The sequence below is a fragment of the Physella acuta genome, unplaced genomic scaffold (assembly GCF_028476545.2).
Source record: "Physella acuta isolate Inbredline_101_S28 unplaced genomic scaffold, ASM2847654v3 ptg000670l, whole genome shotgun sequence".
Lineage (NCBI taxonomy): Eukaryota > Metazoa > Mollusca > Gastropoda > Physidae > Physella > Physella acuta.
In genome coordinates, this window is record NW_026732189.1 from 171,767 (window position 1) to 194,000 (window position 22,234).

Sequence of the window (22,234 nt, forward strand, 5' to 3'; positions counted from 1 at the left end):
TCAAACACCGGCGCAGCCATTTTGTGAACTTTACTGCCGTCTGCCTCAGAATTCATTTTTTTAAACCTTTCAACGAAAATCTCAACCTACGCCTGGGAATGCACGTATCTCTCCGGTTACATAACACCTAACCCTCGCCTCAAGACGGGAGTCACATGACACCCGGACCAAGTCAAGTCGAACCTATTAAAACAGACAGGCGACAAAAAGCAACGGCTGATCAAACAGAAGCGCTAATATCCCAGCACGCTCAAACTACCGGCGTCTACTACTTGCCGGAGTCAACGCCTCTCCGGTCCTGATTGTCCTCTAGATCCGTTAGGCAAGCAGGACTTGCCTACGTGCGGCAGTTGTGTAGATCTGTGTTTGTCTATGGTTTTCATCACAAAGAAAATTGACAGCCGTCTAGCAAAACTTGACCTAGGATGAAAATTCATTGACTTCCGACTGGTAATCCAAACCGAGGCTGGAAAATTACTGTCTTACGGATAGTAAACTTGGCGTTAATTAAGTGCCAAGCTGTAATTAATTTAATTGACTCCCAAGAAGCAAAATATGATCTTCGACCATTTCTGAAATGTTATTGACATTTGACCTATTGTGAACTTTGAATGATAAAACAGAATAAAAAGTTAAACATTACATTAAAATTTTTAAACCAATTGTTTTCGACACACAAGTTAATATGCTTCACTTTAGTCAAGTAGATACTTGAAAAGTTTTGAACCTTTAGGAGGTCAAGTGGTTGGGTGGATGGCAATCGAACCTTAGTGGAATGTCAAGAATTCGACATGGACAATCTACACTAGTCAACACACGCATACAGAGACAAATCCGTTTCTAGTGAACACGGTGCGCATGATGCTATCACCTGATATACTGCGGTTTTTTTTTTCAGAACGCACATTAGAAAGTGCAACAACGCACATTAGAAAGTGCAACAACGCACAATTCAGCAGCGATGCTATGGTCGAGATAATATACTTTCATTAAAATGTAAAGGCAAGTATTTAATAAATAATACAATTGTTGTAGGTGTGGCCAACGCGAAAAAAATAAAACCTGAAAATCAATCCCCTTTGGCTTGTCGTTCGGTTCCGTGAATTCTGTATGTCAGACACACACACATACACACACACAAACACACACACATACGCGCGCGCGCACACACACATGCATACGTAGACACACACGTACATAAACATACACTCACACACATACACACATACACGCACTCACTCACGCACACACACTCACTCACACTTGCATATTACTGTGCTTGTGTGTGTGTGTGTGTGTTTTTTCGTGTTTGTCTGTGGGGATTGATGTGTCAACACCGCCGACCAGAAAACAAGACGAACCGGCATAATTGTGACATGAGCATAACACATAATTATGTCAACCGTTGAACGCTGTCTGTCAAACCTTGCTGCATGAAGCCTCACTAAGCTGCTACACATCTTTGACTGTCAAACACATCTGACTGCCAAACCTTGTCTGTCAAACATATTTGTCTGTCAAACCTTGTCTGTCTAACACATCTGTCTGTCAAATCTTGCCTATCAAACACATCTGTCTGACAAATCTCGTCTATCAAACCTTGCTGCATGTAGCACCACAAACCTGCGACACATCTATGCCAGACACCATCATGGGTGGCTGGTCACAGATTTGACACCGTAGCTTTTAAATTATAGGTACGGCAGGGTGGAGAAAGTAAAGAGCAAATAACTCCAGCATTCTTCCACCACGGGGGGTGCCAGTCGAGTGGGGATCTCTTTGATTCCTGCGACTGTGGCGGATGTCACTTCTTCTGGTGCGTGGTTGTTGATGTGTTTTTGTACGGGACGGTCCCAGGGGAGGTGCTTGTCATTTCTTGAGGTGGTGTTCGTTCTGTGGATCAGTCCCTCTATGCGGGCTAGCTTTCTGGGTGGTCCGTCCCCACCCCCACCCTCACCCCCTCGTTTTGTGCGACACTTGGAATTATAAGGGTAAGAGCTGACTCGCACCCTTGTTGTTGACGTGAGAGAGGGGGGGGGGGATATTTCCAAATGTGCTAGCCGTGAAATTCTCACATTATAATTGGATTTGTAATAACTTCTTTTTTTTTTACTTCGTGAAAGTGATGTAAATGCTAACCAATGAGGATCGATTACTCCAAGAACAAAACAAAACCAAAACAAGGAAAGAGAAGGTGGGGGTGGGGGGGGGGGGGCGACGGTCTAGTTTAGTTGTACTAATCACACGTCAAAGAAAGGAAAGGGGGGGGGGGGTGACGGTCTAGTTTAGCTGTACTAATCACACGTTGTGAGTTACGATTTTAATTTTTTATGATATTAATTTCCTGGACAAAATTATACATGGTGCAGTATAACTGTTAGATCCTTATTACAATCGTGGTGCTGAACACATGCACTTCTTTAAGTGACTATCATCACCCCCCCCCCCCAGCTGACTTTAACAAAGCTACATGAAAACTTGACTTAAGAGTACTTGACCTATAATCACTCATGCAGTAACCAAGTCATGCATCAATGTGTTTGAACCAGAATTTTGTTTTGACTTATCCGTACTGAAATACAACTATTGACTGCCTTTTTAAAACGTACACCTGTCTCGTGTGTTTAATCTCATCTCAAAATACGTCTTGTAACGATGCGGGGGGGGGGGGGGGGTTCCCATTTAGTGGTGGGAGTAAGATTAAGAAATTGTAAAATAGTATGCTAATACAGTCTGTATATAAAAACAATATAAGTAATGTTTATTATGTTAGAAATATGATATTGTGACGATAGAGGGGTGGGATACTTTAAGTTAGAGTGACGTTAGTAACGGATAAACCACCAAACTTTTTTAAAAGGCAATTTGAATTTTTTTTAAATTTAAAATTAGAAATGTTTAATTAGAAATGTGTGACTTTAGAGTCAGAAATTATCGACTGCTTTTTAAATTTTAACATTTTATTGCGATTTTATAAAAAGATTGTGGCGAAAAACAACAAAGACAGCGGATAAAAAAAACAAAAAAAAAAAATGAAAACAAAAAGCCCTGAGCGAAATATGTTGATAAAATAATATAGAACGCTGTCATTAGATTAGACTGTTTACTTTATTGGACATAAGCAATACACTTTCAAAGCAATACACTTTCAACTTTATGAAGAAATTCCCGTTTAAAAAAAAATTCAACTAAGTTTATTTTCATCGACAATATGAGATATGTGTTGCCAGTGTGAAGCTTTGTTATCCAGAACTTTATGACATATTGTCTTTCGTAAGCTTATATGTTCATAGCCAAAATTGAATTTGCCAATATGAAGATTTATTATCCATAACTGTATACATGATCTTAGCTAATATTGAATTTGGCTGTACGCAGATTTATTTTCCAGAACCTTATAACATTTTTTTTTCGTAAGTTTAATTAAACAATAAGACGGTAAATCGCACTGATAATCTCGAATAAATTAAAAACTATAACGTGTGTCTTCCTGAGCCGACTCAGCTTAAACAAGATCCCGGCTTAAATCGGGAGTGGTGTTTGTTCTTCCCAACAAGAAAGCCCTCAGCCGTTTGACACTTAACACATGTTTCGTCACTTGAATTGAAGTTCGACCTTTTATCATCAGTATTTAACACTAGCGACTTTTAATTGAAATTATTTTTAAAAAAAAAGGTGAATGAAGACGAGGATGACAAAGACGAACAAGGAGAGTGACAAAGTATCCAGCAAGTACCACAACAACATCTGGTGGCCCGACTCGATTACTTTATCCGGGCCGTCTGCCCCATTCATCCGGCCCTGCCACAATAAACTCACCTCCGACCCTGTGGTCAAGGCATGAATTGTCTCCCTTAAGGCCGGGGGGAGGACAGGGGCGACAAGCGAAAGGGTAGAGCAGGGGCCCAGCACTCCAGCGCCAAGTACCAGGATAAACTCCCCTTGCTCTCGCGAGAAAATACGCTGCTTGGATGGTGAGCTCTTCATCCGGGGACCGTGGACAGCGATAATGCGCATATTAATGATAATAACAGGCAATTTCCCCGAGCAAATAATCTGGTCCCACGTCCTCCCGTGCGTGGACAATACGCCACGAGCAAAACGGTGGCCACACCGGCCGTGAGGAACAATGGCCGCCAGATGACAATCTTCAACTTAATGCCACGTTTTGGCGTCGCCTCGAGGCTACCAGCGCCTGACCAATCAGAGATGGTCTAGCCATATATGGGCATTGGGAGCTGGCTGGCTAGTGGTTGAGAGGTGGCTGGATAGTGGGGGGGGGGGGGGGGGAGCAAGCATGGTCAGGACATCATGTCCTAGTGGATAATCGGTGTAATTAAGTGTCAAATTAATGATCTTTCATTAATTAGCCTAACGTCCTAGCACTTCATACCAACCTCTCTGATAACTGTTAGAAATATAAGTTTTAAAAAACAAATACTTCATCTTAAAACACGGTGTTTCTAATAAATCATTCGGTGATATTCACTCACCTTTTAAAATACAATTGTCACGTGACCAAGGTATAGATTCTAGTCTAAACGACAATCATTATAGGAACAGTGAACATCAGCGTACTGAAGAGGATTAAGGAAGGATGTGTGCGTGTGACGATGAATGGAGGAGTGAGGGGGGGGGGCTGTACGACAAGAACACCTGGTTTTTGTGCCCACCCACGCAAGACATTTTAAACATTTTTTCCAAACGACAACAGCGATTTTCTCTTCTTTCTCTGAATGCGGCAAAAAATGATTATTGTGTTTACTGATGCCTGGAGTTTGTGGTTTAGATTATATTTTCTGACCGCTTAAACACCTTCTCTGTGTTGAAATTATCGTAAGGATTATAATACTGTTTTTTTCTTCTTTAATTGCAAGTGTTTGCAACACGACAGTGGCGTAGCTACACATCTAGGCGTCGTGGTAACTAGCCAACCCTTGTATTTATAAGGACAATGTGCCTATGGTGCGAATCTTCTTCTCTTGGATGACTTTTAGTCCCGCACTGTTCAGTATTACACCCTGTAAATTAGCGCTTCTTTCCTTCTGTGACAATGGACCATGAAGATATCAACTGGTCACTACTGGACACGAACAACCTACAGTCTCGAGACGGGGAACGATGTCTGGCCATAGTAGGCTCTACTACTCGACCAGGCTGTCCCACATGTATGAAATATTCGCTCTGTTTTTTCATACACATAACCTACGTCACGTGAGACGTTCTACCATATAAGCCCAGTTTACGTCATCTGCCGTCCCTCCACACACATACGCTCACCTCACATATAGTATTTTCTAAAGCTCACCTTACATATTATAGTATTTTCTAAAGCTCATCTCACATATAGTATTTTCTAAAGCTCACCTTACATATTATAGTATTTTCTAAAGCTCATCTCACATATAGTATTTTCTAAAGCTCACCTCACATATATAGTTTTCTTTACACACATATAACGTACGTCACATACAGTACTTTAGTAAACACATAGCTAACGTCAAATGCTCCGCCTTCACACCAGTGTTTCTTCCAGGCATCCCCCCCACCCACCCACCAAAGAGTCTACCGCCCCCCAAACGAAATGGAATGTATATAGAAAATATATATTTTTAACACTGTCCTCCCCCCCCCCCCCGAAAATTTCAAGTGCCCCCACCCCCTCAAGAAAAAAGTCTGGAATAAACACACTGCTTCACACATACATAGCTTACGTAAAATGTGTTCACACACATACACACACACACACACGGCGTACGTCATATGCTATTTCCCCACACATGTAGTCGACGTTACTTACCGTTCCTGAAACCCACCACACGACGTACATCCCACACACCTCCAGTATGTGTGAACGGGGTGTGTGGTCCCACACAGAGAGGCGTGTCCCCCTCCATTGAGGCTGACAGCAGGAAATCCCTTTCATTCACCACTGACAGTCTAGTGATAATGACAACACAAGCCGCCTACATTTAGATAGACTCCACGCATTGTCAGCCAACGGTTTGGCCCACACCCATCTCTAAGTGGCCCCCGTCCCCCTCCCGTGCGGCCCGCCGTACCCCCGGGGGTATGTGAGAAAACCTGGCTGACATGCCCGGGGGTTATATTCCAGGTGATTGACGTCGACAGAATAGATGTCAGTGCTGATTCGCCTCCCGTCCGTCAGTACGGGCTTGCGAGATCCGCTATTCTAAACAAGTCTTTTACAGGCTAGATGGCAGAGGATAAGCCAGGAGGTCCGGCTGGTCCATTGTGGCCGAGCACCCGGTGGAAGAATTGACCCAGCAACAATGGCTGACCAGAGGAGCTAAAGAAACCATTCACCATCAATATTGTGACTGGGAACGTGGACATGCGTTAAAAGAATAAATCCATTCCGGCCATGCATTAAAAAAAAGTAAAGAAACAAGGAAAGCACATGTCCATCCTGTGAAATATTTTTATTTGACACAATTTCAGCATCTGCTTCGTGGAGGTCTAGTTAAAACTACTAGAATAGCAATGTTTAATGCAGTGTCACCGCTAAGCTTTACAATGTTGTGTTCAACGTGAATTGACAACAGCCACCTTCAACTCATTATAATGAAAACTAAACGTGAAGGTACCCTGACCGGTTGAAGATTTGACACTCATCTGTATGTATGACAGGGGTCAAATTTTATAGCGAATATCTAGTCGCACTAACTGAGGTGGAAAATGTATTTAGTTTTGTTGAAACATTCAATAAAAGCGGTCCTAAAAATTGTTGGCTTTAACAAGTTATAGGTATTCCATTGTTGTGGAAATAATTTTTTTTTATTATTGAAATCATGGCATAGCATTTTAAAAACGCGATATATGAAATTGTCTGGTAACTGTTCGCCCCCCTTTTCCCCATGTAGAGAAATCTTAAAATCTTAGTCAAAATATACTAAACCACAACATATTAGGAGCAGCTATACCTGCTGCTTGTAAATACTTCCCCAGATGAAATATTGGCCTACATCCCATTGCTAAATAGACCCTAGTAGATTTGTGAATTTAAATTGAAGAGCAATACTTACTTAAATTAACTATTTAGCTCAATTTAAAACTTAGCAGAAGAAATTGTCAAAAGAGCAAATATATTTTGTTTTATTAAAAAAAAAAAATTCTGAGACATACCAAAGGAGAAAACTGTGTTTATTTTAGAAATTGAATTCATGTATTTGTTACCTCCCTTGCTGGTGCGTAAAAAGACCAAGATGAGTTTTCATTTTTGCTATAAAAACCTTTAAAGCGTTTGAAATGTTTTAGATGTTCAAAAAAAAAAAAACAATTTGCTTTGAAGACTAACGGTTATTATTTTTACCGTTTCCATCTACCAGAGAATAAAAACAATTCTATTAAAAATAACTTAAATCTGTTGCCACCCTATAGGTCTGAACACTTAAAGTTTAATCAAATTTTGAACTTCTGCACAATTTACCACCAAGATATTAAGTTTAATAGGCCCATGTATCACAGATACATAAAACATTACTCATTTTGCTGGTATTCTCCATAGAACTCTACCCATGAAATCCACCCACCTTTTACTATTTCACCTTTAGACAGGTTAATCTACACTTGGCGTACACTATCTATAGATAGCTTAATAATAATAACTCCAGATTATGCAATTTTAGTTTATTCCCTAATTCCAAGACATTCCTAGGCTTACATTACCCTTTCCATGATAGCATTAGTTTATGTTATTTTGGGTATATTGTAGGTCTGTTTACATCTTGTAAGCATTCATTTGAGATTGTCTTAGCCAAATTCTTTTTAAAAATGTATCTTATGATATAACCATCTATATTATCAGCTGTAGTATTAAATCACTAAAAATACAAATTATCAGGTAAATATTTATTTTCAAAATTTTCTCATTTAACAACAGTTATCAATGTAAAATGTTGGGTATAAAAAAGATTAGCAAAAGAGCTAAACACAAAATATTGGCAAACGAAGAACATGTTCAAATATGCAATGATGAGAACCACAATTTTAAAAATGTAAATTGTCAGCAATAACTTTAACATTTGAATTTAGTTACGATAACGGATTTTGGTAAATTTATTTTTTTTAACATAAATATGGACAGAAAAAAGTTTACTACAGTCTTATACATCACAAAAACATAAAAAATGAACTAATTAATTGGTGCTTGGCAGAAAAAAACATAACTGCGAGTTGAGAAACAGTTGAGGCAGGTTTAGATAAAGCCAGTGCTGTTGAGCCCAAACAAGACAGTGTTGACCAAAAGGCCCAGAAAACCGATGTACCCAAAAGCTCCACGGTTTCGCTTGGATGGATCTGTGGGTTATAAAAATAGCCATTCAATTTTAAAATTTGTAAATCGTTACATCTTTACCAATATTTTCAGCCATTAACATTACTTCTGATAAACTGCTAATTGTTTAGTTTAAAATTTTTATTATCAAGTTAATTAAAATAGAGATTTTAGGTTTGCGCAATACAAAACTAATAAAAAATAGTTTCAAATTTTGTCCAAAGTGTAGTAAAATGATCTCACCAAAGGTGTAGTAGCCATGAGCATAAACAATCCTGCTGACAAGCCAGAGAGCACCAAAGCCAGCACTTAGCCTCTGTTGATCAGATATACCATTTCAATATTTTTAAACACAGCATTCTAAAATATAACAAAGCAAGTCTTGATCTTATAAAAAGGGGAGGTCACTGTCTTTGTTTTTTTTCAGTTTTTATTTCAACAAACTAAGCCATGAATGATGGAACTGTTATAATTATAAGATTAAATTTAGCCATCATATTGTAAAACTTTATTTGACATATATATAGATAACATCTTGGTTTTCATATCAACTTTTTTCCCATAAGAATAAATCTACTTACAGGCAGCTGAAGCCCTCCCAACAAAAGAAAGGCAAGAAATTGGGGATACACCTCTAGTCTGAAATATGAATTCATTTATATCAAACATTCATGAGATACATTGTCATTATGTTGCATATTAAGTATTTCAATGCAAGTTCAAATTTAAAAACTGACAAAAATTTCATTGAAACCAATGGATATGCAAAATTCTTAAAAATGACATGCACAGCAATCTTACGTGTTTTGATGCGCTCGCTGGATACAGTTAAATTCACGGCTGGTATCGCTGTACAAATTGGGATACTAAAAATAAAATAGAAAAATTATCTTTTTATTATTTTGTAGTTTTTAAACAAAAATTTATGAAAGTTAAATTAATAATATCACAAGATTAATTTCAAAGCAATCGATGCATGAACCCTAAAATATGCACAAAAAGCAAAATAACCAGCAAAACTTGTTATATTGGTTGGTTTCTACTGTTTTGCCAATTACACTAATGTAGAACCTGTCCAAATAATAAACTGTCCACAAATATGTGTAGTTGAGAAAATTGAACAGGCACATGTGGTAAAATACAAGAAGAAAATAATATGATTTATTAATATTTCAAGTGTTGGAGTTTTGATGATACCAATGTCAGACAAAAGATTTTCAAAAATAGGTGGGTTAAGTTGTCGGTAGTATATCTTATATTTAGAGTATGCTTATATGTAATAATTCTTCGATAATGGAATTTTCTTTAATAAAAGATACTGGTGAGAAATTAAGAACTAACATAACTGGCAAATGTCAATGCTAAAACTATCCCTTATTCAACAATATCAATATCATAGATCTAACTTTTAGCTTTGTACTACTACTACCAGTGATCAACAATGGACTATTCTATAAAATGTTTATGTGTTAATTAGGTTAATGTTAGTAGATCTAGTAGTAAAATCAGGTTTAGTGCTGGGATAAGAAATTACTATAATTAGTATGATTTACTAAAAGTTAAGTTAGAGTTCTGGTTAGGTTAGAATACAGAAAATTATTGCTGCTACTAAACATTGTTCTAATCATTTTTAATATTTGCGTAATCATTTTACTAGGCCTAGATCTAGATCTTATTCTAAAATGATTTTCACAAATCCTCTGCAAAAAAAATTAAACTAGTTACTACACTTGATTTAACTATTGACTTAAAAGTAAGTTTTAATTTAGTAGGCCTACATCGACTTAATTATATTTTAACGGTCAAATAAAAAATGGTTTACAATAATTAATGTTAACAAAACTCCACAAACATTACTGGATAATTTCTGGTTTTACAGAATGATTACCAGCATTTTAAAGTTTTAAGTTAGGGATAAGACTTCAGTGTTAGCTTTAGTAACAAACACAAGTAGAGAATCTAGATCTAGAATCTAATAAGAAGTAAAGTTAATATATTATTTATTATAGGCTGACCATTAGTCAATGAGATAACTTTCATATTTAAAAACTGCCCAAAGCTCTAGACTGATTTTTCAAATATTTTTTTTTACCACTGTCTCTTATTAATTTAAAATTAAAATGATATTAATTTCCAATACACAAAGCAACCGCTTTTCCAAATCTACTGAGGTGCAGCTATTTATTATTTATAACCTTGTTCTAGATCTAGATCTAGTACAATTAGGCCTATTTATATTACTTTTCAATTTTTTTTTCATTTTTGCATCTATTTTAAAAATATTAATTTGAAAACAATAGCCTCTAACTCTAGATCTATTATAATATAAATGTTGGTAATCTATTGTTTTAGGTACGTAAAATCGCCTGCGGCTAGTAATGTACGAAAAAGTTACCTCATTGTCAAGGCTTTAATAGAAGTATATTGTGATATATTTGTGTCAAATATTATAGATAAATGAATAATAAACCTAAATCAATGGCTAAATATAATAAATATAGGCAAGAAATTAACTTTAAACAGCAGTGTTTGCGAGCAGGATTTGCTATATAAAAAGCGGCCATCTGTAAGTTAGAGTGGCTTCTTCTCAATCTCACGCTATAAGTTTATAAAAAAAAACTTCAAAAAGATGGCTGCTATAGTAAATGAGCAATGTTGCATCTATTGGAAACATTGCTAGTTTTCATTTATTACTGAAAAGTTATTAATTCAATTGTTTAAAAACAGGTACATAAATGAAACAGGGAAACATTTTTCATTGTATTTTTCAAAACATAAATCCTCCTCAAAACGTGAAATAATTATTAAAATTTAAGGTGTCACCTGATTTTCACATTACTAGTCTAGGGCTTTGTTACGTACCTAAACCGATAGATTACCTAATACCTATATAATATATCGACCCTATGCTCTAACTTCTAACGCTAAATTAAATCAACAAAACAAAATGAGTTAAATAAACGTTAAAACGGTAAACCACCCACTTGTGGTTCTTACTTAATAGTACATACTACTTAGATCTAGATCTATAACTTAACTAAACTATTCTTGACTAGAGAAATCATAAAAATAATACAATTAAATTAGTAGGCCTAAAAAAAAATGGCCTAAATTTAGTAAATAAATACTAGAGTAAAGTGGCGTCTGCGGACAGTTTCCCCAGTGTGGACACTTTGCTGCTTTTCGCTTAATATAAAAATGGTATTAATGTTTTATACGGAATTGCAGCAAACGACACTATGCATGTCCATTTTTAAACACATCCGGGTCAAGTCCTTTTTTTTCCCTCCTAGTGGAAGACGAATTGGAATTTTTGAAAGTCTCGAGGTAAGATGTTTTCTTTAGTTAACATACCCCGGATGAAGAGCACTAGGCCCCGGATTAGTGGAATAAAACGAGCCAATCATAGCTTATTTAACTGGGTTAACTATAAATAGCTTATATATATATATATAGAACACTATAAATATCATAGTTAAGGTTGTTTAAGCTATCTTAAAGGAAAAATTGGGGTGTCCGCATAAGGGATATACTTTTTGAAGGGTTAACCTTTTGCGGACACCAAAAAAAAAAAAATCCGACTATATTAGGGCCTACTTACACTTTAAATAAAAATATCTATATTTAAATCTAAGTCTAAATCTAAGGTTTTTTTTTTAAATGTTAATAGTTTTTTAATTTTTTTTAGATCATCAATCTCCACAAACGTCTACTAATCAAAAAATGAAAAAAAAAAAAATCAGTCGGGTCTCACATGACCCTGAAATTGTTAAAACTGCTATAGCAGCCATCCAATCTAAACAATTCTCTGTAAGGGAGGCAGCTTCCAAATTTGGAATCCCTAGCTCCACACTACAAGATAAAATGAAGGAGAGACTGCCAGTCGTGGTCACTGAAAGTACTCTTCTAACACCAGAAGAGGAGAACCGGTTGGCCAAGTGGTTGATGGAGTCGGCCCAGCGCGGGTTTGGAAAGACCCATGAAGATGTTAAAGAAACGGCAAAAGCGATCATGGCAACGAGAAACGCTGCTTGCAAAAGCAAAACAGAATTGCCATCAAACAAGTGGCTTTATAATTTTTTGAAGCGCCACCCGTTTCTGTCTGCGAGAACCCCCATGCCCCTCGGCAAAGAGCGAGCAACTGTAACCCCAGCAGCTGTGGCAAAATGGTTTGCCACCTTCAAAGCCTGTGTCGATGGCATTGACCCGACAATTTTGGAATCCCCTGAGAGGGTATTTAATGCCGATGAAACCGGTTTCGGTTTTGACGTAAAAAGCAGGAAAGTTGTAGTGTGCAAAGGCTCAAAACACGTGTACAATGTCACGTCAAACACCAAGTTACAGTTTTGGCGTGTGCTCGTGCTGCTGGGCAGTACACACCGCCCATGCTGATTTATCCATATAAACGCATCCCAAACAGAAATTTGTTAGATGGTTTCCCTGAGGCGAACCTACAGCTATCCGACAATGGGTGGATTAACGCTGCAATTTTTCACTCTTGGATTAGGGATTGCTTTATCCCAAGTGTAGACCACCTCAAAAAACCAGTCCTTCTTCTGGTGGATGGCCACACCAGCCACACATCACTTGTGGAGACATCCGAACTATGCGCAGAAAACTGCATAGTTCTATACTGTCTGCTAGCTCATGCCAGTCACCTAATGCAGCCATTAGATCAGGCTTTCTTTGGCGTGATCAAGCCTGCATGGGCTGACGCTATACGTGCCCATGTGGCAGAAACAGGGGACGGAGTTAACCTTGAGTCGTTCGCCAAAGTACTGAAACCTGTTTGGGCAAAAGCAGCATTGCCTGATATTGCTGCCAAGAGTTTCAAGGCTGCGGGTATATAGGCTACCCATTTAACCCAGACAAGGTGCTGAATTCCTGCAAGTTGGCACCTAGTATGGTGTACGTTGCCACGCCAGCAGGTGATGCTACTGCTGCAACAACCCATCAAAATTTACCCACACCTGAACCACCCCTAACTAGCCCTGACAACCAATGCGACCAACAAATAATAGTTTTGCCCCCCATTGATTTTGACACAGGACCATCAACTCACATTCTGGACACTACAGACAACTACCCAGGACCATCAACTCAAATTCTGGACACTACAGACAACTACCCAGGACCATCAACTCAAATTCTGGACACTACAGACAACTACCCAGGACCATCAACTCAAATTCTGGACACTACAGACAACTACCCAGGACCATCAACTCAAATTCTGGACACTACAGACAACTACCCAGGACCATCAACTCAAATTCTGGACACTACCGACAACTACCCAGGACCATCAACTCAAATTCTGGACACTACAGACAACTACCCAGGACCATCAACTCAAATTCTGGACACTACCGACAACTACCCAGGACCATCAACTCAAATTCTGGACACTACCGACAACTACCCAGGACCATCAACTCAAATTCTGGACACTACAGACAACTACCCAGGACCATCAACTCAAATTCTGGACACTACCGACAACTACCCAGGACCATCAACTCAAATTCTGGACACTACCGACAACTACCCAGGACCATCAACTCAAATTCTGGACACTACCGACAACTACCCAGGACCATCAACTCAAATTCTGGACACTACAGACAACTACCCAGGACCATCAACTCAAATTCTGGACAACAGCTCAAATCAAGAAGATGCTGAGTTCAGCGAGGAGCAGTTGAAGATTTTGAAGGAATTCGTCTTCTTTTTTAAAAAAGACCTTTCAAAAAGACAACTGGTCGGGTTTTTCACACGTCTTGCGGGGACACAAAAATCGCCTTTTGCCTATCCCCAAGAAGAGGAGGACTTTAACAAATTTATCAATCTGTCAAAATCACTGATAAGAACAGGGGAAGTAACACCAGAGCAGCCCCAAACAAAGGTGGCTATGACAGTCGACGACATTCTGAAGATCCCTTCATTTAGTAAGAAAGGAAAGGGCAAAGGGAAAAAAAAAGTTATGCCAACGATGCCTCATCTGGTGAGTGGCCTTCAATTTAGGGATGCCTTGAAAAAAAAATTAAAGGAAAAAGAAGAGATAGAAAGACAAAAAGTGTGTACAAAGATGATACGCGAGGAGGCAAAAAAGAAAAGAGAAGAGAGTAAAGAATATCAAAAGTTGATTAAAGAAAGGAAAAAAAAAAGAATGAATGCAGAAGAAAGAAGAAGAGGCAAAGATAAAGAATGGGGGGGACAAGCAAAGAAGGGCTAAAAGAATGAAGCTAAATGATACGCCAATGGAGCTTGATAGTGATGACAACGTGTGTATTAATGATGTCAAGCTAGATGTGGGTGATGGCCCAACAGAATGTTGTTCTGGGTGTCTCATGACATCTATTGGTTTCAGACGCAATCTTTAGGTGCAGTGCGATCTCTGTGATTCCTGGTGGCACACGTGTTGCACACAAACAGCAAAGGATTTAACTGCAGAACAGCTGCAGAATTTTCACTTTGTGTGCGACACGTGTCGCCCCAATCACTGATCACCATACTGATTTAAAGATGCATTATATGTTTTTTAAATTTTTAGGCAATTTTTTGTGTATATATAATGCAATATAAATGCATGTTATGGTGTACTTTGATGTATATAATGTGTAATTTGTGTATATAATATAAATTCATTTTATATTCTCTACTTTTCTTTAGTTTAATTACTGTAAATTGATATTCTATTTCTACATCTCGATTCAGAACAAATATTATCTTGATGTTAATAAATTTGATTAAAACTTGTATATGTCTCTTTGTATTTTTTTTTTTTTCAGTATATTAATTTATTAAACTATCAACAACACTATTTACATGTGTAACATATTTATTTCAATTATTAAAATAGAAACTAAACGAACAAAATTTGCTTCGTCCGCATAAGGAGCACGTGTCCGCACAGAAAATAAAATATTAAAACTAGTGCGCTTCGTGTCCGCACGGAGTCTCACCACTAAAAATTTTAATACATCCAATGCTATGCGTATGAATACAAAATGACTCATACGTGATTAAACTAGAAAGAATGCGGAGTAACACAGTACTTTCGGTTTGTTTCTTTGTGAAACGGTTACTGAATGGCGCTCAATTGAAATCGTGAGTTCCGATTTTTTTGCTACGTCTGTCCGCAGATGCCACTTTTTACTCTAGGCCTATTTATTTATTTACTAAATAAATTGTAAATAGTGTTTTAATTTTAAATAATAGGCTAGGCCTTAGAAATTGAAGTCATTAAAGTTTAAAGTCCTACTATTTTTCTAGATCTGGATTATCTAGATCTAGACATCTAGAATCTACTAATAACATTTAATTATATAATTTAGCGATGTCGGCATCGCCGACATCTTGCTTTAAGAACGGCAACCGGGGAATTTCGCTATTGTAAAATTTCGTCGATTATCTTCCTTATTGAAATACATAGTGAGAAAATATAGGGATTTTAAAGTAATCGATTCGATTTCGTAGTCGGGCCAACTTTTCACCAATTTAATGAAATAATGTGTGATTTTAAACTGCTAACTACATTACTTTTCTCTCTTCCTTCTCCAAGTTATAATATTGCGAAACGTGGTCTAATTTTGTTCGTGTTTCAACGACAACTTTTGATAGAAAGGTGAGTTTATCAAGCTATCTCTTTGTATTCTCAAAAATTACATTATGTATATTATAAGTTAATAATGATTTCATCTAATTTGAGGTACGTTTTCTAGTGGTATTTTGACCGAAAAAAGGGTGTTTGATTCACCACAATAACGCCATTTTATAATAAAAAAATATGGCGAGACCGGAAAGCCTATAGGGGCGTGGGGGCCGGCGTCGCCTTTATAAATGTTCACTTGTTCCTTAATCGTAGAGTTTATTGCAAATAAATGATTGCCTTTTAAAAATAAAAGATGTATAAATATGTTAAAGGCTGTTGAAGAAAGCCAGTGGGTTTTTTTTTTTGCACATTAAGCTAATAACCAATAATAAATTACCACTCAAGAAAAGAAATTATTTTAAGCATATATTTCCTTATCCCTTACTTTATTATGCTACACACTTGCCTCTAATAAAACAATAAATTCTACTTTTACAGTAGTATTAATGTTGATTTCTTTTCCTCTAGATATATGATCAAGAGTATGGATGAGGAAATGAATACTTCAGCAGGTGGTAAATCTACAGGCTCTGGGAGCCCTGATAAGCATTCTGCCAAAGATTTACCAATTCTGATTAATCAGTATTCTGACTTTCGGACAGCAGCTGGCATAAAGCAAGGCCATATAATTCATGTATGGTATGAAAATAAAAAACAAATTAAAAAGGCAGTGCAAGTTTTGGAAGATATAATACCAGCATCAAGTAACAGTCATCAACTTTATAATAAAATCAACAGATTATGTGTGAAGTTTAGATCTCTTAAGCCACAAGCACAATGGGATAAAATTATAAATTTTATGGAAATGCCATTTCAAGAGCCTGTACCTAAAGAAAAGGGGATTGTCTCTAAGTTAGCACCTGAATTAATAACAACACTAATCCCCCCAAAACAAGCCTCACCTTTAAAACTTAAACAAGACTGTGTAAGTTGTGCATACAAAAGAAAGTCTACAGAACAGTTATTGAAATCAAATAAAAAATTGAAAACTAGTTTAAAATTCTATCAAAATGAACTTCAATCAAATAAAGTTTTTCAAATTAAAGATCTAAATAAAAAAATTAAATGACTCACTGACAGACTCCTCAAACAAGAGAAAAAGAATAGACAGTTGGAAGCAGAGAAAGTAGAGATTAAAAAAAAACTTAACTGCAATCCGTTTGCAGATTCCATCCAATACAAAATGAAACTGAATCAAGTTGCCAGTTTAAAGAAAAAATTATCAAGAAGAGAAAGAAAAATTGAAGCACTAGAAAATGTGGTCAAGATCAAAAACAAAACCATCAAAAATTTAAAATCAATGGTCAATGATTTAGAATTAATGTATGATAATGCCATCAACATGCAAGAACCCCAAGAAGAGGGACAAACTATTGTAACCAAAGAAGGAAAGCATTATGGTACTTCTATGAGAATTTGTATGTACCAATCTTTGTTGAAAAATGTTTCTGTGTCAGCTGCTGGACAGCTATTACAGTTTTTCCTGGAGCAGGAAGCTGGAATGAAACTTGACTGCGTGCCTCGCAAATCTACAGTGGCTCAAATGGCTTATGAAATAGGCATTTTAGCTGATCTGCAGGTTGGCGAGGCACTTGCATCCCTTGATGGTGCTACACTGTCATGGGATGCAACCACCATTGATGGTAGTCATGTAAATGAAATCCATATTTCTGCTGCAGGTAAAACTCTTGCTGTTGATGTAAAACCTTTACCTGGTGGTAAAGCTGTAGATTACATAGAACATATTAGTGTTAAGTTAAAAGATATTGTAAACATATATTGTAAATACATAAATCATCCAAATTTAGAGCAGCTGTACAAAACTCTTATATCCACCATTAAATCCACTGTGACAGATAGGGCAGCTGTGAATCATAGTGTTGTAAACCAGCTGAATACTTTGTTACAGACACACCTGCTGGAATTGAATTGCAATGTTCATCCGCTAGATAGTTTTGCTGCTGGTGCCAGAAGAGCATTGGAAAATGATACTGAGATAGGCAACAAGACATTGCACTGTACTTTGAGTATTTCCAAGCTCAGATACAAGCAATCCAGTGGAGACCCTAGCGGGTTCAAGACCTATTTTAGAGAAAAAAATATTCCAGTGGGAGTTTTCCTTTGGTACGTCGGTAACCGGTTGCACATTTTATTCCATTCAGCTGGAATTATAATTTTATATCTGAAAGAGCTGAAGAAATTTGTTGAATTAGGAGGCACCAACCTTAAAAAAAGCATTAAGGAAGAGCTGGATGACCCTAGGGTTGTTGCTCAATTAATTGCACTCGGGTTAATCGGAAAAACAGTCACAGGGCCATGGATGACTAAATTCTATGCAAATTCAATGAATTTAGACATGGTCCCTGTGATACAAAGCTCTAAAAATGTTTTGGACAGGTTTGCTGCTGAGCCAGAAGAGTTGTTATGTCCCACTGTGAATGTTTTTAATGAACCCATTGATGCAGCTTCAGACATGGTGCTGACAGCAATCATCAACAATATTGAATCCCACAGGGATAAAGTAAAGCAAACTTTGAAGCAAATATTACATGAAATTGTTAAGGTCTTTGACCGCCAGTTTGTTCGATATACCAGTGGCGACCTTTCTAGCCCTACAGTTGAGCAGTTGACACAAGCTTAAACTGCTCCTTCACACAACATGGCAGCTGAGAGAATATTAGGAATGACTGACTATTTATGGCGTCGGGCTCCTAATGCGACAGCTGGTTTTGTAGACGGAAAGGTGAGAGGACGGACAAATGATACTGTAGGATGGCTTCTGCAACAGGACAAAATGACCCAACATAGATTAGTTTATTTTGCAATGAAAGAGGGGTACAGAGCAAGGGAACTTGCAGCACAAAGGAAGAAGATGATGGAAGCAGTGATGATGCGTCGAATGCTAGAAGCTGGTCAGAAACATGAACAATCCAACCGTAAGGCTCTAGAAAAAGAGGTTGCTATGGCTTTGAGTGCTAAAGATCTGAATGCTAGTGTGTTTTCATCTGCGTCATCTGAAGTTATGGGGCTCATTGCAATGTATATTACTTCAGAAAATCCTATGTCTGAACTGACTGAAACCTATACAGGACATCTACTTAAGCATTTATGGACAGAGGAAGGAGTTGATAAAATGTATTCTGGCAGAGTGGTAAATTTTAAGCAACAGAAGACTAAGACAATGAAATGTACAATTACTTACTGGGGACCTGATGAATTGGAAACTGACAGTGTTGACTATGACATGACAATGACATCTCTAGTCACTGATTTACTGACAGGTGACCTTGTGTTTAGTAGCTAGGATGACAGTAGTAGTCCATGTTGTACAAAGCTTAACTTGGTATAAGTCTCACCTGTTATTGTATTGATGTAAGCTATGTCTACCTTAAAAGTTTATTGTTTTGATGTATATATTAAGGGGATATGCGCGGAAAAAAATCACAAAATTTCTTGTTTTTTGTCATGATGGGTTTCTTGCACTTTTGGATACTTTGTCCATTTTTGTATATAGAAAATAATAACTTTAAAGAAAAAAAAATATTTTATGTGTTTGAATTACGATTTTTATGACCCTATTAATAAAAAATTATCAATTTTTCCCAATCTTACAAGCTCTCTATGAAAAGTTTTATATCCGTCATTATATTGTATTTGACATCATTGGAAAGCTGGATTCCTCGTGTATTTAATAAACTTAATTTCCTACATCTCGGAAACACCCAAAGCTTACAATCGGCTTTGCAGTTTACGCAGATATGGTACTTACCTGACCTAGTTTTCGTTACTTTTTGCGGTTTTTCTCAGTTCGCAGGTATTTAACACTAAAAAGCCTACTACTTTTTTATTTATTAAACAATACCAACCATATTTTCAGTAAACGTTCTTGATGCAAAAATACAACTTTTGTCACGAGGGAATTGTGATTGCTTTCATAGAAAAAAAGTATTTGGTAATTAATATGCACATTTTGAAGCTTTTGAATGGGTACGATATTTTAGACCTTGTAAAATTCTTACTAGTAATTATTTCAAAAAGTTGTCGTGACAAAAGTTTTAATATATACTGAAATATAAGCAGTTTAAATTTGATTGCTATAGATGCATAAATAAAAAAGCCTTAGCATTTTTAAAAGTACCGAAAAATTCAAAATGGCGGAGGTTTTTTGATTTCCATGACAACCAAAATTGTTTTCGACCTTTTTTTTTTTGCTGTTCAGTACTTACTTTTATATGCCAAATATGATTAAAGTATTCAAAAGGCTTTAGATCTTAAACTGTAAAAAATAGAAAAAAACATAGCATATCCCCTTAACTTTGCTTTTTGTTTAATTGTGTAAATTTAATTATTTATTGAGAATCATTTAATATAAAACATTTATCCTAATAAGATAATAGTCAGAGATGAGTTGTTTTTTTACTTGCAATGTTATTAATTTGGTGCAGGCTTCCTGAAATGTTATTTAAGTTATTCTACTTGTTGTGTTGCTAATAATAATAGTTTTTAAAGACAACCATTCAGTAAATAAAACTCCTGGCTTGCCAGTGTGCCTAAGATAAATTGTTCGGTTTAATTTATTAAAAACAAATTAGTGCCTACTACCTTTTTATTCAATTTGTTCTGCTACTGGCAAGTCTATTAATAATTAAATTAATAAATGTAATTCAAACATGCTGAAGTAAGATCATGCAGAGTTTTAACATTGTACCTTGAAAAACAACTGAGCAGTGCAACTTAGAAATTAGGGCCCATAATAGTCAAAATGTATCCCTTAAAGGAATGCTAATTATTCTGCTCCCAGTGAATGAATTAATGATTTCAATTAATATATGTAATTCAAACATGCTGAAGTAAGATCCTGCAAAGTTTAAACATTGTAGTTTTAAAAACAACTGAGCAGTGCAACTTAGAAATTAGGGCCCATAATAGCCGTAATGTATCCCTTAAAGGAATGCTAATTATTCTGCTCCCAGTGAATGACTTAATGATTTCAATTAATATATGTTATTCTAACATGCTGAAGTAAGATCCTGCAAAGTTTTAACATTGTATCTTTAAAAATAACTGAGCAGTGCTATTTCAAAGTTAGGGGACAGTGATTTTCATGACTTACAAAGAAATATAGTGGACATTCACCAATTACGTAAAAAATTCATTAAAAAAAAACTACTGAAGCTAGAAAGAAAAAATTTTCAGTGTTATTCTAGTTACATCAAGCACAATATTTTTGCAATGCTCATACATTTAATTAGCCAATTTTAATTTTTTTAATGGAATGCCTATATAATTAATAATTAAATTTATCAATATAGATCTATCTATCTAGATCTAGACATCTATAATTCTAGATCTATATATTTTATCATCATGACTCATCAAAATTAAAAAAGAGGGTGAGAATGAAAAACTTAAAAGTAGACTGTTGGATCTTGTCTGCTTGTTTTTTGTGAAAATAGAATTTACAAACCTGAACATCGTACTTTTTTCTTGCTTGCATGACACGAAAACCTAAATAATTCAATACACCCCAGCTTCCAGCGACAACCAAAGCACAGTAGCCATAATCGGGTGGAAGTTGGTAGCCTGACATTGTACCGGGATAATCTAACTACGCTTACAACAGATTTCCAAAATATTGCTTAGGCCTATGACCTTTGCAACTTTTTTTGTGATGAACTTGCCAGATCAAAAGATTAAATGGTTGCCAAATTTAAAAGGCCTAGATCTATATGCTTTTAACTGCATTATTTTATTTATTTTCTCAAACAATACATAACTTCTATAACTATAAATAATAGATATATACTTTATCTAGATTTAGTTCAGTTGGTCATGTGACCCTTGTCTAATAAAATTACAAAAACCTGACACAAAATAAAAAAAAGTTTTTTTTTATATTATTTTGCAGCAGGTTATTTGATTCTTAGATTTTGTTATACCCTAACAAAGTTTAAATTGCTGTTTCAATTAATTATCAAAGTTTTAAAACTGTTACAGGCGTATATATTGGGCATAGGGGCCATCCTCAAATGACGTCACGCTTTTTTGACGATTTTTACCTCTGAAATGTCAAAATATAGTATTTCAATCAATTCCTTTAACAATTTATTAAAAACCGTTTTCTAAAACGCGAAATAACGTCTGAAATTCGTTTTCTAACATTGCTTTTTTTATAATCCAAAAGTGTGACGTAGCACCATCTGACCCCCCCCCCACTCATAACACACCGTCACAAACTTACTGACCCACCCCCCTTACGAGTGTGACGTCATTTATGGACGACC

General features: G+C 36.4%; 1 protein-coding gene across 1 annotated transcript; it reads right to left on the reverse strand.

Moving 5' to 3' along the window:
• Positions 1–7,861: 7,861 nt before the first annotated feature.
• On the reverse strand, positions 7,862–21,627 carry LOC131949031 (glutathione S-transferase 3, mitochondrial). Its single transcript, XM_059310796.1, has 5 exons — positions 21,418–21,627; positions 9,098–9,162; positions 8,878–8,935; positions 8,540–8,612; positions 7,862–8,319 (listed from the first exon to the last, which is right to left on the reverse strand). The coding sequence occupies exons 1-5, from the start codon at positions 21,538–21,540 to the stop codon at positions 8,219–8,221; spliced, it is 420 nt and encodes a 139-aa protein (XP_059166779.1). The 5' UTR covers positions 21,541–21,627; the 3' UTR covers positions 7,862–8,218.
• Positions 21,628–22,234: the final 607 nt, after the last annotated feature.

Coding starts and splice junctions, on each gene's coding strand:
- LOC131949031 (XM_059310796.1), bottom strand. CDS start 21,540: ATGTCAGGCTACCAACTTCCACCCGATTATGGCTACTGTGCTTTGGTT. Junction 8,936..9,097: donor CAGCGAGCGCATCAAAACAC/GTAAGATTGCTG, acceptor TTCATATTTCAG/ACTAGAGGTGTATCCCCAAT. Junction 8,320..8,539: donor TCATGGCTACTACACCTTTG/GTGAGATCATTT, acceptor TATAACCCACAG/ATCCATCCAAGCGAAACCGT.